The 13,809-nt window shown below is 34.4% G+C and overlaps 1 protein-coding gene across 1 annotated transcript; it reads left to right on the forward strand.

Annotated features, from left to right (window-relative positions):
• The first annotated feature begins 2,959 nt into the window (after positions 1-2,959).
• On the forward strand, positions 2,960-11,138 carry LOC139883446 (cytokinin dehydrogenase 7-like). The gene is made up of 5 exons (XM_071867623.1): positions 2,960-3,604; positions 3,712-3,990; positions 4,957-5,219; positions 6,488-6,807; positions 11,095-11,138. Exons 1-5 carry the CDS (start codon positions 2,960-2,962, stop codon positions 11,136-11,138), a joined length of 1,551 nt encoding a protein of 516 aa, XP_071723724.1.
• Positions 11,139-13,809: the final 2,671 nt, after the last annotated feature.

A 13,809-nucleotide genomic window follows, 5' to 3' on the forward strand; every position in this document is an offset into this window, starting at 1 on the left:
GGTCATTATTGTATTATTTTAATTATTTCGAGGACTAAATTATTACTTTTAAAAGTCTGAGTACTTGATTGTAGAAAAATTGAAAAGTGTATGGGCCGAAATGTTATTTTAAAGAAGTGTGGGGCCTGATATATATATATTCTCGAAAGTACGAGGTTTAGATTATATTTATTTTAATGTGTGAGGAGCGAATTTGTTATTTTTAAATATAGTAGGATTTGATTGAAAATATGTGAGAACTTTACAGATGATAATGTTATTTTATAGAAATATGGGGACTTATTTTAAAAAATCCGTAGTATGAGGTCTTAATTGTTCATTTGTAATAGTACGAGAACCAAATTTTTTTTAATCCTTTGTAGGAGGAGTAGATTGTGAATAACTGAAAAATATATTTGTCGAAACGTTATTTTAAATAACTTATTAAAAACTTTTGAGGAGAGTCGACTCTTTTAAATAACATAGATCGTGTCACATTTATTTGTCCCACCCGGGGGCGAATACGCCACTGCTTGTGAGGAGAGTCGACTCTTTTTTTTGGGAGTGTATGAAGGATGATCATTATCGTCTACCTCAAGTTATGAGATATATAGAGATGATGGAGTTTGGTTTGGTATCCACTATCGATTATATGGAGTACGACCATCATTTGCTGACGGCACTGGCCGAACGATGGAGGCCCGAGATACACAGTTTCTACTTTTTGATAGGCAATGCCACCATCACGCTGCAAGATGTTGAGGTCTTGTTGGGCCTATGTGTTGACGGTTTACCTGTTACGGGTAATGAGTCGTAAATACAGGAATTAATTAATGTATTAATTTGAATTTGAATTTAAATTACAATTAAAGTGGTGTAAGCATTGCTTGTGAACTCCCCAGTTTGAAAATTTTTCATCAAGCTTCTCAATAGCAGACAGGATGCCCGAATGACGATCTGAGATGATGCATGTGAACGTATCTTGTAGAATGTATTTTTTTAGGTACTTTAAGAACCAATACCAACTGTGCTTCGACTTCTCGTCTATGATGGCATATGCGACTGACACGACTCTATTGTTGGCAGTCTTCAAAATCGCTACAATCGTCTTTCCCTTGTACGCCCCACGAAGATGCGTTACGTCAACAGTAACTACCGGGTGACTGTGTTGAAATGTGTGTCTTGTGGTACCAAAATGCCAAAATACGTAGCTGAATAAATAACCATAATCAGTATATAGTGTAAAATTCATATTACCGTGCTCAGTAAACATGTATCGATACCTGAAAATCTTCTTCCTAATATGTACAATCCCGTCCTCTTTCTTGAACTTCCACTGGACTTTCGTCCCATCGTTATAGTGTTCAAGAGCTTTCATATAAACAGACAGTTGGCGGAAATTTGTCTCCCCATCTCCAAAGACCTAGTTCATCGCTACTCACTTATCGTCCCAAGCTTTTTTCTTCCCAATTTTACAGTCGAATGTTGCTTTACAGTCGAAAACAATGGACTTGATTGGGTAATTTGGACGTTCGTGAATCTTATCCAATATGACATGGGCAACATGATTTTGCGTAATATTCATGTCTTCACGTTTGTTGTTTGCTCCGTGACAATTGTGCTCGTCACACCAGACAGTCATTTGCCATGTACGATATTCGCTCTTAAACAAGTCCCGAATCTTCCAATTGCATACAATACCGTGATGTGGCTCCCTAGTACATTTGCTTGGACGATTTACGTATTCTGCAGTCCATGTTATCTTATCACTCGCCGTCACGCGATATTCTGCTTCCCGCCTAGTTGACCACATCGTTATCGCATGTTGAACCTCTTCCTTGCTTAAAAAATGCGTTCTGACAGTTATGGTACTAGGGTCACCATCATATAATGCTGATGAAGTAGGAATACGGCGGTTTGTTACCTCATCATGTCCCTCCATGTTGTTGAACACATAATAATCTGTTGTGCGGAGAACAATGTAATCCTCGTCAGAGGAGTCGTATCTACGTCGTTCGCGAGGCCTACTACTTGACTCTCCCCCGGTATTGAATCTTGATGATCATCCCCAATTATGAATCGGAAGGTAGCTGATGAACAAGTCACGACTCCAAGAATGATCTTGATACATCAATAATAATGTAGCATCATCATTGGTTAAGATACATTGTTTTTCACCGTAATCGTTCATATAAACATAAAATAGATTCAATTGTACCTCTTCTCTTCGAATCCCGGCATAATTGCACATTATTTGTGAAAAATCATCATAATCCATCATACCATTGATGGAATACATTGCGTCAGAAACACTACCCACCACGATCTTACAATCCACATATTGTATGAAGCTCCAATACATATTTAATAAAAATATAAACTAATATAGAACTTATAAATTATAAATTAAAGGAAGTAGTATGAAAAAAGAATGAGAAAATGGAACCGCTCCGATGGTTTATATAGCCAAAAATCTGTCCAAAAATACCATTTTCGATTAAGACTTGTAGATATTCTGATTTGACAGGTAGTTGACAATCACCTAAATTAATTGGACATAATTCTCGTAGATATGATTTTCGAAAATTATGTGTAATTAATCTAGATAGTTGGCAATAATTGTCATATAATTATCTAATAATTTTTTTTTAATAAACGACATATTGGGGAATGTTATTTCCGAGTATTTGCTTAATTAATATTTTTTTATTAATTAAGATTAAGATTCTCAAATACAATATTTTAAAGAAAGATAAACCTTATTTATCTTTTAAAATTAGCGTGTATGACATCCATTGAAAATAAAAATAAAAATCCAATGTTATTTATTATTTATTTAATTTATTTATTTTGACGGCAACACTCTTACAGTCTTATTTAAGGGCTGAGATACAAGTAGATTTTCCTAACTAATTCATGGGGGAGGGAACCAACAAACAGAAATTATAGACAGAGATAGAATCAGAACTCGCCGGCGAAGATGATAGCTTACTTAGAACGATTATTGCAAGAATCAAGCCTAGGCGACGACGTCTCGAACCTCCAACTCCAAGGCTCAGCCGGTAAAGATTTCGGCGGCATCCATTCCACCAAGCCACTAGCGGTCATCAAGCCATCCGGAGCCGATGACGTGGCAAGAGTCATCATAACCGCCTCCCGGTCTAAGAATCTGACGGTGGCCGCTAGAGGCAACGGCCACTCCCTCAACGGCCAGGCGATGGCCGACCGTGGACTCGTCGTGGACATGCGCAGCACGGAATCGAACCATTTCCAGCTCGTCTATATCAATGGCTCCAAATATGTCGACGTTTCCGGAGGGGCATTATGGGAAGACGTGCTGAAACGGTGCGTTTCGAAGTATGGCTTAGCGCCTCGGTCTTGGACGGATTACTTGAGGTTGACGGTTGGTGGGACGTTATCCAACGCTGGCGTTAGTGGTCAGGCTTTTAAGTTTGGACCACAGACGTCAAACGTAACGGAGATGGACGTCGTTACAGGAAACGGTGAAGTTTTGACTTGTAGTGAAAATGAGAATTCTGAATTGTTCTTCGGAGTCCTCGGTGGCCTTGGCCAATTTGGTGTCATTACCAGAGCCAGGATTTTGCTACAGTCAGCACCAGATATGGTAACTCTTTTAGATATATGTGTGTGTGCACTAACTAATTATAATAGGAATTTTGAATTTATGTAATTTTAGTACTACTGATTTATTTACTTTTTGTGGCCGGGTAGGTGAGATGGATGAAGGTAGTGTATGACTCGTTTGAAGACTACACTAGGGATGCCGAGTTATTAGTGAGTCAAGGACAGAGTGATGACTCGTTCGACTACGTGGAAGGATTCATGTTCGTAAATAGTGATGACCCGGTAAACGGGTGGCCATCCGTCCCATTGAGATCGGGCCAAGGGTTCGATCCAGATAAAATCCGCCGAACCGCCGGTCCAGTCCTCTATTGCCTAGAAGTCGCTCTTCACTACAACAACACAGACGTTCCTTCAACTGTTGACACAGTAAGTCACAGTCTCCTAAATCGCGTCCTTTCACGAACAAAAATATAATCCCTCCGAAAAAATATTTATCTTTTTTTCTATATAAACTATTTATTCTTTATTTATTTATGATTTTATTTATTTAATTTATCTAAAAAAAAATAAATATTTTCATACGGAAAATAGTGTCGATTATTTTCTCCGATCCACTTTAAGTATCTCATAAAATTTATTTTAATCTATTTTAAATATATTTTTATCAAATTCATACACATTTGAATTATTTTTTTTAATTTTATCTTTATATTTATTTAAATAAATATTTTAAATAAATATTTATAATTTTTAAATAATAAATAATAATTAAATATATAGATACTTCGGGTGTAACGAACGTCGAAAGAGTAAAACATAACTGGCCCCGATTTAAGTAAGAGGATTGTTTTAACTTAAATGTTGACCAAGTACGTTGGTCCCACAACTTAAACTGTCCCGTCCTTCCTTCCTCCCTCTGTTAAAAAGGCAAAAGAGTTGCACCTACACGTGGGCGTTTCTCAACGATCCAAGACGCCACCTTTCATTCTTCCTTTCCATCATCACACATAACATTAATGTAATAATTATTTTAAAAAATTCGTATTTATGAAGGAAATAAAAAAAAACAGTATTTAAATAATGTAATATTATTTCAGTCCTAAAATAAATAACAAATTTTTACGTATAATATATTTTTTATTGGATTTTCTGACACAACAAAATCTATGTAACTGGCCAATTAATGAAAATTACGAGAATAACACTGTTTCGTTCTTGTTTGGTTATTTTCGTACTTGTAAGAGTTTGTCGGGAACCAAATACTAGTAAATTCAGATAGTAATAGTAGATGCTGATCATAGATATCTTTTGCTTACGTTATTGTCCCCTCCCCTCCCCAATAAATTTTACTGCATTTTTTATAACTAATGGATGGTTAATTGGAAATTGCAGGCTGTGAATAGATTGCTTGGAGGGCTAAGATTCGTCGATGGATTGAAGTTCCACGTGGACCTTAGCTACATGGACTTTCTATCTCGTGTAAAACATGCGGAGGAACACGCAAGAGCCATTGGCACGTGGGACAATCCTCACCCTTGGTTGAACATGTTTGTATCAAAGAAAGACATCGTGGAGTTTGATCAGGCGGTGTTCAAGAAGATTTTGAAACATGGAGTTGGTGGTCCCATTCTTGTCTATCCTCTTCTGCGAAGCAAGTAAGTATTACCCTCGTCTCCATATGGACTGATTAATTACTTGATTTTACTGTGACGGAGAGCGACGAGGTTTTTTCACCGGGGACACGTGTATTGTGGGGTCCATCTCCACAAATGCCACGTACATATTTTTTATTATTATTATAATTTTAATTTGGGCCTCATGCTGATTTGTGGCCGAAGACAATTTTTTCAAATTTGTGGGTGGTTTAGATTTTGTTAGGTGTGTCAAAATACATTCTCTTAAAAAAAAAAATACTACGTGCTAAAATAGATATAAATTTTTACATGTAATTTATATTGAAAAATTTGTATTTATTTTGAAACGGAATGAATAGCTATCTTGCTACCAAACCATTTGGCAATGGTACCACGTAATCACCCTTAAGATATATAAATAAATATTTCTAATCCAAGCTTAGTGTGCGACACTTGAAAATATTGTGTATCATCATATCTAATCCAAATACGAATTTCATGGTCCAATAATGTTGTCTGTATATTTGTAGTTAGTTTTTTCGAGATTTAACTAGTAATGTTATTAAAAAAAAAGTGAAAACACAAATGTGACTAACATATTGGATGGAGGGAGGAATAATTCTAAAATAAATAAATAATAATAATAAATGTGTTCTCTATAATTAGGCGAAACTGGTCAATTTGACCATATATATCTTTATATATTTTTTGCTCATGTTATATAGAGAGGAATTTTTGTTCTGTAATTGGGTTGGGGAAGTTTAATTACCTTTTTTATGGAAAATGAAAATTTGGAATTGAAATGTAACTTTCAATAGTCAGTCTTCCCATTTGAAAAACGACAACGCAATTTATTCGCCAACGGGGCCTTATAATGACACCATATAATTTGTCTCATTAAATTTTTTATTTTTTTCAATTATTTTTCCTAAATAAGTGACCAAATTAGCCCTTCTTCATTGGTGGCATCTCCATGATTATGTCTTGGTTGCATTCGAGTAGAGAATTGAAAGTTGAAACTGAATAGAATAAAGAATATATAGGATTTCCTTTTTCCTTTATTTCGTCTAGTGCTCAATTATTATGGATGTCACAGTTTTAACTCTTTTGTCTTTTATCTCTTCTTTTTAATTTTGTAAGCAAGAATTATTAGGCGCACCAAAAAAGAAAAAGAAATATTGTTGTTTTCTTTTGAACTTCCTGATATTTACTACTCTTAACATTTTCTTTTTGGCCCCTCAATTTTTTTTTTAAAAAATAAATTTATTTTCCTTAATTTGATTCGTCAGGTGGGATGATCGGACATCTGTGGCGTTACCGGAGGGAGAAATCTTCTTCTTAGTCGCGCTGTTGAGATTTACGTTGCCGTATCCGAAAGGTCCGCCCGTTGATCAATTAGTTAACCAAAACAAAGATATCATCAAACAATGTAACAAAGAGGGAATTGATTTCAAGCTGTATTTTCCTCACTATGAATCGGAAGAGGACTGGAAAAGACATTTTGGAAATAAATGGACTCGTTTTGTTGAGAGGAAAATTGCTTTTGATCCATTGGCTATACTTGCCCCTGGTCAAAAGATTTTCACAAGGAACACTCTCCTCCCTCAGCGTTTTTCATGAATTGTTAATTGTTGGAATCTGTCAAAAAAATCGATCAATTGTAATTTTGTTGTCTTCTAGTTTGAATCATAATCGGTGGGGTCACTGTCATTTTCAAATGGCCGATAAATTCATTAAAACACTATTTTGAAATCATACTCCTAGCTAGCAGTTTTATTTTAATTATGTAGTATGTCTTTTCATGGATTGTGATAACATCCAACTTCATCGAAAATGAATAAAATAACAAAATTAATTTACAGGGAAATAAACTTTATTTTGATAAGAAAATGATTTTTTTTTAATAATTAATCTTACAAAACAAAAACTGAAGGATAAACCAATTGATTTTATAGCTGAAACAAATCCAATTGTTCAACGGTACGTATTAATTACTATTTCCGTCTCAAAATATATACATGATATTTTTTATATATATTTTCATAAAAAAAATATCAAATATTTTAATACGGAGGGAGTATATAAATTGTACGGCACAAATAAGATTAATGGAGATATTGATTCAAGTGAAAAAGATTTGGATTCATCGACAAGAGATCAGAAATTCACTTTTAATAAAAAAAAGAACTATCCAAAGAGTTTTTAACATAATGTAATCAGTAATAACTGAAATAAAATTAATTATAGTTATATTTTCTTGACGCAACAATTGTTGTGAATTGTTTAACGAATATGAATATTTAAAATAAATTGTGCGCATATAAATAGAATTATGTAAGAGATACCAAAATAATTAAAGATCTTGTTCGCTTATCTTTAGTTCTATCACTTTATTAAAAAAAAAGGGGCATAAATTTATTGTAAAACTGATTCATGTATGTCTCTATCAATCCTTATCACCCCCAAAATAATTTGTCATTCAATATTTTGATGAATCGTCTAACTTAAAGTCTAATCTAGATTTTTTTTTTAAAAAAAAAAAAGTCTAACCTAGATTTTGGCAACTGATGTTTCAGTTCGATCGAGGTCATCTTTTTGACATGGAATTTGCATATGGGTCAAAACTTTTTTTCTTTTTCTTATGGTAATAAAAGTGAGAGTTGGCTAGCCAAATTAAGGTTCAAAATCAAGTATCAGATTCTCTAGCTCTTTTGCGTTCAAAAAACGATAAGGAGAAAATTTTAAACCCTAATTCAAAAGGTATATACTTCTTTTCTTTCTTTCTTTCTTGAATTAACCAATATATGCTTTTCTGCTTGTTTTCATGCAAAAATCAAAATTCTAATTTACTTTTCTCATCTTTTTCGTTTATAGAAAGTAGAGAAAAGTTACTTTGCAATTAAAGGTCCACAATTGAATGCTTTTCGAAGGTAATTATAAGATCATGATTTCTTGTAAGACGAAACCAGCCAATAGTATCGTATGTAATCCCATGCAAAAGCAAATTATCCGATACGTACTTAGGTAATTGTGTCATGCAAGAACGTGGTCTAGTACTCCTTATCCATGAACATTATTAATGTAGTACTAGTATATAGTAATATAAAATATCTGACACATTTCCAAAAACAAAAGTACTTAGTGATGATATTTTTGAATAACCTTTTTGATGATATTATTGCACTATAGTCTCGATAACATGATAATATACAGCATTAATGCAATGCTCGTACTTGAAATTGATTGGATTTCGGTAACAGCTCAATGGCTGCGGTGAAGTGAGTGTGAATTTTCATTACAACTAACAATGTATTTTTATTTTTATTTTTGATGTTCTAACAATTGTATTAACACAAGACCTATTGTAAAGATCGATTGTAATATCTTTTTTGTTAAACGAGTTCTGTGTCATCATTGAAAAAATTACATAATACTATTAACCAAACACCAAGGCTGTCTTGGACATTTTGAAAGTCCCGAACGAAAATTAAAACATAAGCTCCTTAACGTATGAAATTTTTTTTCTCCAAATTTCTTTTAAAACAAATTTGTCAATCAAATTCTTTAAAGTTAATTATCCAATTAAATTATTTTCTAAAAATATTTTGAGAATCCTAAAAAAAATTAAAACATGGATCCAATTGTTCTTCTTCCATCTTATCAACAAATTTCAATTAAATTTAGGTAAATATTTTTCTCTATATTTTCTAATATCAAGTATATAGTGAATTTTTTATCATATTAAGAAAAATGTGTAGGCCCGCCGGGCCCTGGGGGTTGGGCAATTGCTGATGTTGCTCCCCTCATAGCCGGTACTACAAAACACTTAACAATAAATTGATGATAGTTTTGTCAAATAAATATTTCTTAAAACTTTTCAAGATAAATATTTTATTTTACAAAAATATTGTAAAAAAATAAAAACATGTTAAAGATGGAGGGAATATCTCATGACTGCAATTAGTGTAAAATAAGTGAGGTCCTATAAGCAACTGCTACTCACAAATTATACCACATAATATTAATCATACACGCGTGACGCGACGAGTCCTAATTAATTGGTGTTTTAGGCTTATTAGATAATAGATCACGAAATTTTAACTTAAGATATCATAACGATAAATAATTTAAGGTGGTAATTCGAAAAAAAAAAATTGTGCACAGAGCATTTTTGGGCTTAGGCCATGGTCCAGTTGTCTATGCGTGGCGTAAAACAGGCTTTGGAAGCGGATTTTAAAAATGTGGCCAATAGCATCATTGTTTATTCGCTATAGGGGACAGCTGTAAACTTAGAACGGTTAAGGTTTTTTTTATAAACGAGTTGTTGTTTCATTCATTCAATAAGCAGGTATAATACCTGATGTTACAATCACGAAGATAAACAATCAAATTAGTACAACAAATTTTAGCTAAAGAGAAGCCGCTAGACTGATAGATCGAGGAATCGCTTGTGGTGCAGGCAGCGCAATTAACAGCGCGATACGAGCTTTTTCTTCTCTGAAAAGATTTATCAAGCTTCGCAGAACTCCATTTAGCTAGAATTGTTGACCGAAAAAACTTCGTCCAAATTTGTAGGTAGCTACCCCAAATGGAACGAGACAAAACTTCTGAACAAATCAGATGACTACCAACAATCGGACATATCCGAATACTAAACACAATGCTAAACAACCCATGATTCTACCACTTTTCCCCAATATACTACCACTTTACTTTCATAATACTTAATATTTTGATGAAAATAATGTACTGTAATTAATTAAATGTTTTGAGAATATTTAAGTGAGAAAAATATTTCTTAAACGTTTTAAATTAAACAAAACATCATACATAATTTAAGAAATATTTTTTTATAAAAATATTCTCATTATATTTAATTAATTTCGCATTATTTATTTTAAAAAAATAAAAATAAAAATTACGCATTAGTATTTTAACCAAAAAATCATCTATTATGAGACGGTGTCACAATCGATGATCGATAGGACCTGAATTAGAAATGTGAGAGGGATTACGAAGAAGAAGCTAGAAGAAGGATTGCAAAGAAGGAGTAATTAGAGAGGAAAATATTGATTGTTTGTATTGATAATTGTTAATTCTTTCTTCATACAGACCTGATATATATAAAAGACTACTGGGCTCGGCCCATTACAACTATCGACTCTGGCCTTGGCCCTACTCAGTCACTAATATTAGTTTAAGGACTAAAGTGTAGACTGATCAGAAGAACAAGGTCACTATTGTGACAGACAGATGGAGTATTTGTAACCTTTGTTTTCATTTACCATGTAAAACATTGTTCTATCCTCGTTACTTCAACGTATACTCTGAGGACTCGTTTGGTCAGCGCATTTCAGAAGTGGGTTAGATTTCAGTGTTGTGTTTTTGGCACGTTTGGATTTGGAGGGGCGAGTCTCACTTTCGTGGGTTTCGCTCTATTTCTTGTATTTTGACAAGTATACCCTTTGCTGAACTATAGAGCTCACAAATTGCCAATCTATGTTAAAGAAATGGACAAGTTATGACAACAAAATTCTTCAGCAAAGGTATTCCATCTTATGCTTCTTTTTTACTCTCCATGATAAAAATGTTTTGCTAGCATTCTTCCATGAGTAACACATAGATTATGTCTTGTCGCGTAATCTCTCTCTGAACTTTATTGTCTTTCCCTCTATACTCCTCCCTGTTGAAATTGTGTGTCTGACTAGTATTGATTGAAGGAAGAAGAAAGAAAGAGATTCAAATCTAGGAGTTACCGTTACAATTGAAACGGTGTCGTTTTTGTTTCTCTTGAGCGACGTCGTTTTGATCTCTCCATATCTGTCTTGCTTCCGCTGCTTGGAGCGACGTTAATGTTTTGATTATAACTCTCTCTTCTTCTTGCTTCAACAGCAAGTCAGCTTTCTTAGACAACAAGCTTTTCCTGTACAAGCATCTTGATGACCTCATATCAAGCATGTACTAGGCTAAACACAATATTAAATTAGTTTAGGTTGAGATATTGAAGTCAAGTAGATTTATGTGTTAGATTTGATTTTGTAACATTAGATTTATTTTTCCCTAATTTCATGAATCCTTGTAGTATAAAAGGATTGTAAATCCTTTGTAAATCTCAATTGAATTAAATACAAAACTGAGTTCATCTCTCTCAAACCTCTCGGATTCTATCTTCAATACTCCCTGCCCTTCAACATTCACTTGAAGATTGGACCTACACAGTTTTAAGTAACCCCATGAAAAGATCGAACTACTTTTCTGGTTTGATGAGTTGGTAGTTAAATACGAGGCATGATTTTTACTTCCTCATATCAGGTTATGGGAGGGAGGAGGGGCTACTCATTGTGTACTCTGTGATCGTAACTCATAAATTGTTCTGGATTGGCTTATATATATGAGTCATGTTGGAGCCTTTTGCTCATTACTCATGTATCCGAGTACTGACGATTTTGCTGAAGATCAAATGCTAATAAGGAAAGAATCGTAACAGAGATTTTCAAAAGACTCCTGTTTTTGAAGTAAGAGAAACATTTATAGGCAAATGTGGGGAGGACTTCAAGTTGATTTATGATCTCGCTGATCAGATATATACTTGGAGTTTTAATCGAATCGTAACCAGAAAGTAAATATCATACTACCTTTTGTTTTAGCATTAAACATAATATATATATATATATATACACACAGATTCATAAATAAAACCCACTGAATGCGATAATACCTGAGACAAACGTATAGAGCTTCCTGTCTGAAGAGCTTTGACTTTGTTTGGGGATTAAAGAGCTTTGAGTACTTTGTTTGGGGATTTTCTTCCCTAGTTTAGTTATGGGAATGCTCAAATGGGGATGCTGTGCTGCACTTACTATACTACACAAGATGGCTTCCTTTGTGCTGAATTTGCTCATAGGTATAGGAGCATCGATTCCCATGTCTTGAGCAAACTAATACGAATTAAATTGTGAAAAACTAGCTGTTAAATACTAGTGGTGAAAATTTTACCCACATATACTGTATAAAACACTCTGGATATTGAAAATAGGAAATCGAGAGGATTGAGAGGAACAAACTTGTTTTGTGATAACTTGAACTTATTTTTGTTATTCACTTGATGTTGTATTTATATTACAAATTCTATTAAGATGGTAAATTAATAAATAGATTTAAGTACAAAACTATCTAATCTAAGTCCATACTTAGCATGGTGTGGTAATGTTTTGATTGACTTGAGTTTGATTGTCTTAATCATCCCCATGCTTGTGTTATAAGAAGGAGAGGATGTTTGCTTGTAACACAAGCAACAACCGACCGAGATTCAGTTTGGGTCGGCGTGCATGAGAAAGCCTTGGGCCGAGTGAGACGCGAGGCCCATCTTGTGCAGAGGAAACAAAAACGGTACACAAAGGAAGCAAAACGCTGCGTTGCAAAGGGGAAGCCAAAACGCTGTCGTTTCATTCTTGAGCCAGTAGAAATGCAAAACGCACGAGCGGACGTCGTTTTGTCTCTTCTCCTCCAACGGTCATTTCGGATTCAAACTAAAATCCCTAATTCCCAAATCATCATTTCTTCATCTTCTTCCTTCCTTCTGCACCCAAAATTCAACAGCCCCCCGCAAGCGGGACTTGTCGAAGCTCGAGAAGGCCTAGCTTGGAGAGAAATACACTAAAGGTGGGTGCTCGTTGTGATTTGGTGAAGAAATCAGCTAGTTGCAGAGATGATGGAATCTGCAGAAGATGAATTAGTCCCGCTTTCACCTGGTTTCTGAAAATGTGGCAATCAATCTCAATGTGTTTAGTCCTTTCATAGAAAACAGCATTGCGAGCTATGTGAATGGCCGATTGATTGTCGCAATATAAGAAAGCAGCCTGAGAGTGATTGATATGCAGGTCCTGAAGAACGTATCGAATCCATTGGAGTTCACACATCACCATAGCAAGAGCCCTATATTCTGCTTCAGCAGAAGATCACGAGACAGTAGACTGCTTTTTGGATTTTCAGGAAATTATAGAATCTCCAAGGAAGACATCTAATTTTCTAGTCAAAGGACATCGTGCCCAGTCAAAATCAGAATAGGATCGTAGCTGCAAAGTGTTATTCGAAGCAAAGAACAGACCCTGTCCTGGTGATGATTTTAGGTATTTGAGAATTCGATGAGCTGCCTTCAGGTGTTCTTCTATGGGTTCACATAAGAATTGTGAAAAATACTGAGTGCTCTGTGAAATATCAGGACGAGTATGAGTGAGATATAGCAATTTTCCGATTAAAGCTCTGTAGACAGAGGAGTCCATCAGTTTGGGAAATTTATCAGAAAATTCTATAGAATGGATCATGGGGGTAGATGCAGGCTTACATTCCAGGAACTCAGAATCGGCAAACAACTCTAAGATATACTTTCTCTGACACATGTGAATTCCACTCTGTAATCTTGCAATTTCAAAATCAAAGAAAAATTTTAATTTTTCTAAGTCTTTGATGCTGAAACTGTTATGCAGAAAAAAAATTTCACACTTTGAGCAGGGTCTAAGAGAGTCAGGAGTGCCCACTACAAGCAATAAAAAACCATTTAAGATTGCTTTAAAGGCAAGTCACATGCAAAATATTCGACTTAAAAAATAAA

This window comes from Rutidosis leptorrhynchoides, unplaced genomic scaffold (genome assembly GCF_046630445.1).
Source record: "Rutidosis leptorrhynchoides isolate AG116_Rl617_1_P2 unplaced genomic scaffold, CSIRO_AGI_Rlap_v1 contig400, whole genome shotgun sequence".
NCBI classification, from domain to species: Eukaryota; Viridiplantae; Streptophyta; class Magnoliopsida; order Asterales; family Asteraceae; genus Rutidosis; species Rutidosis leptorrhynchoides.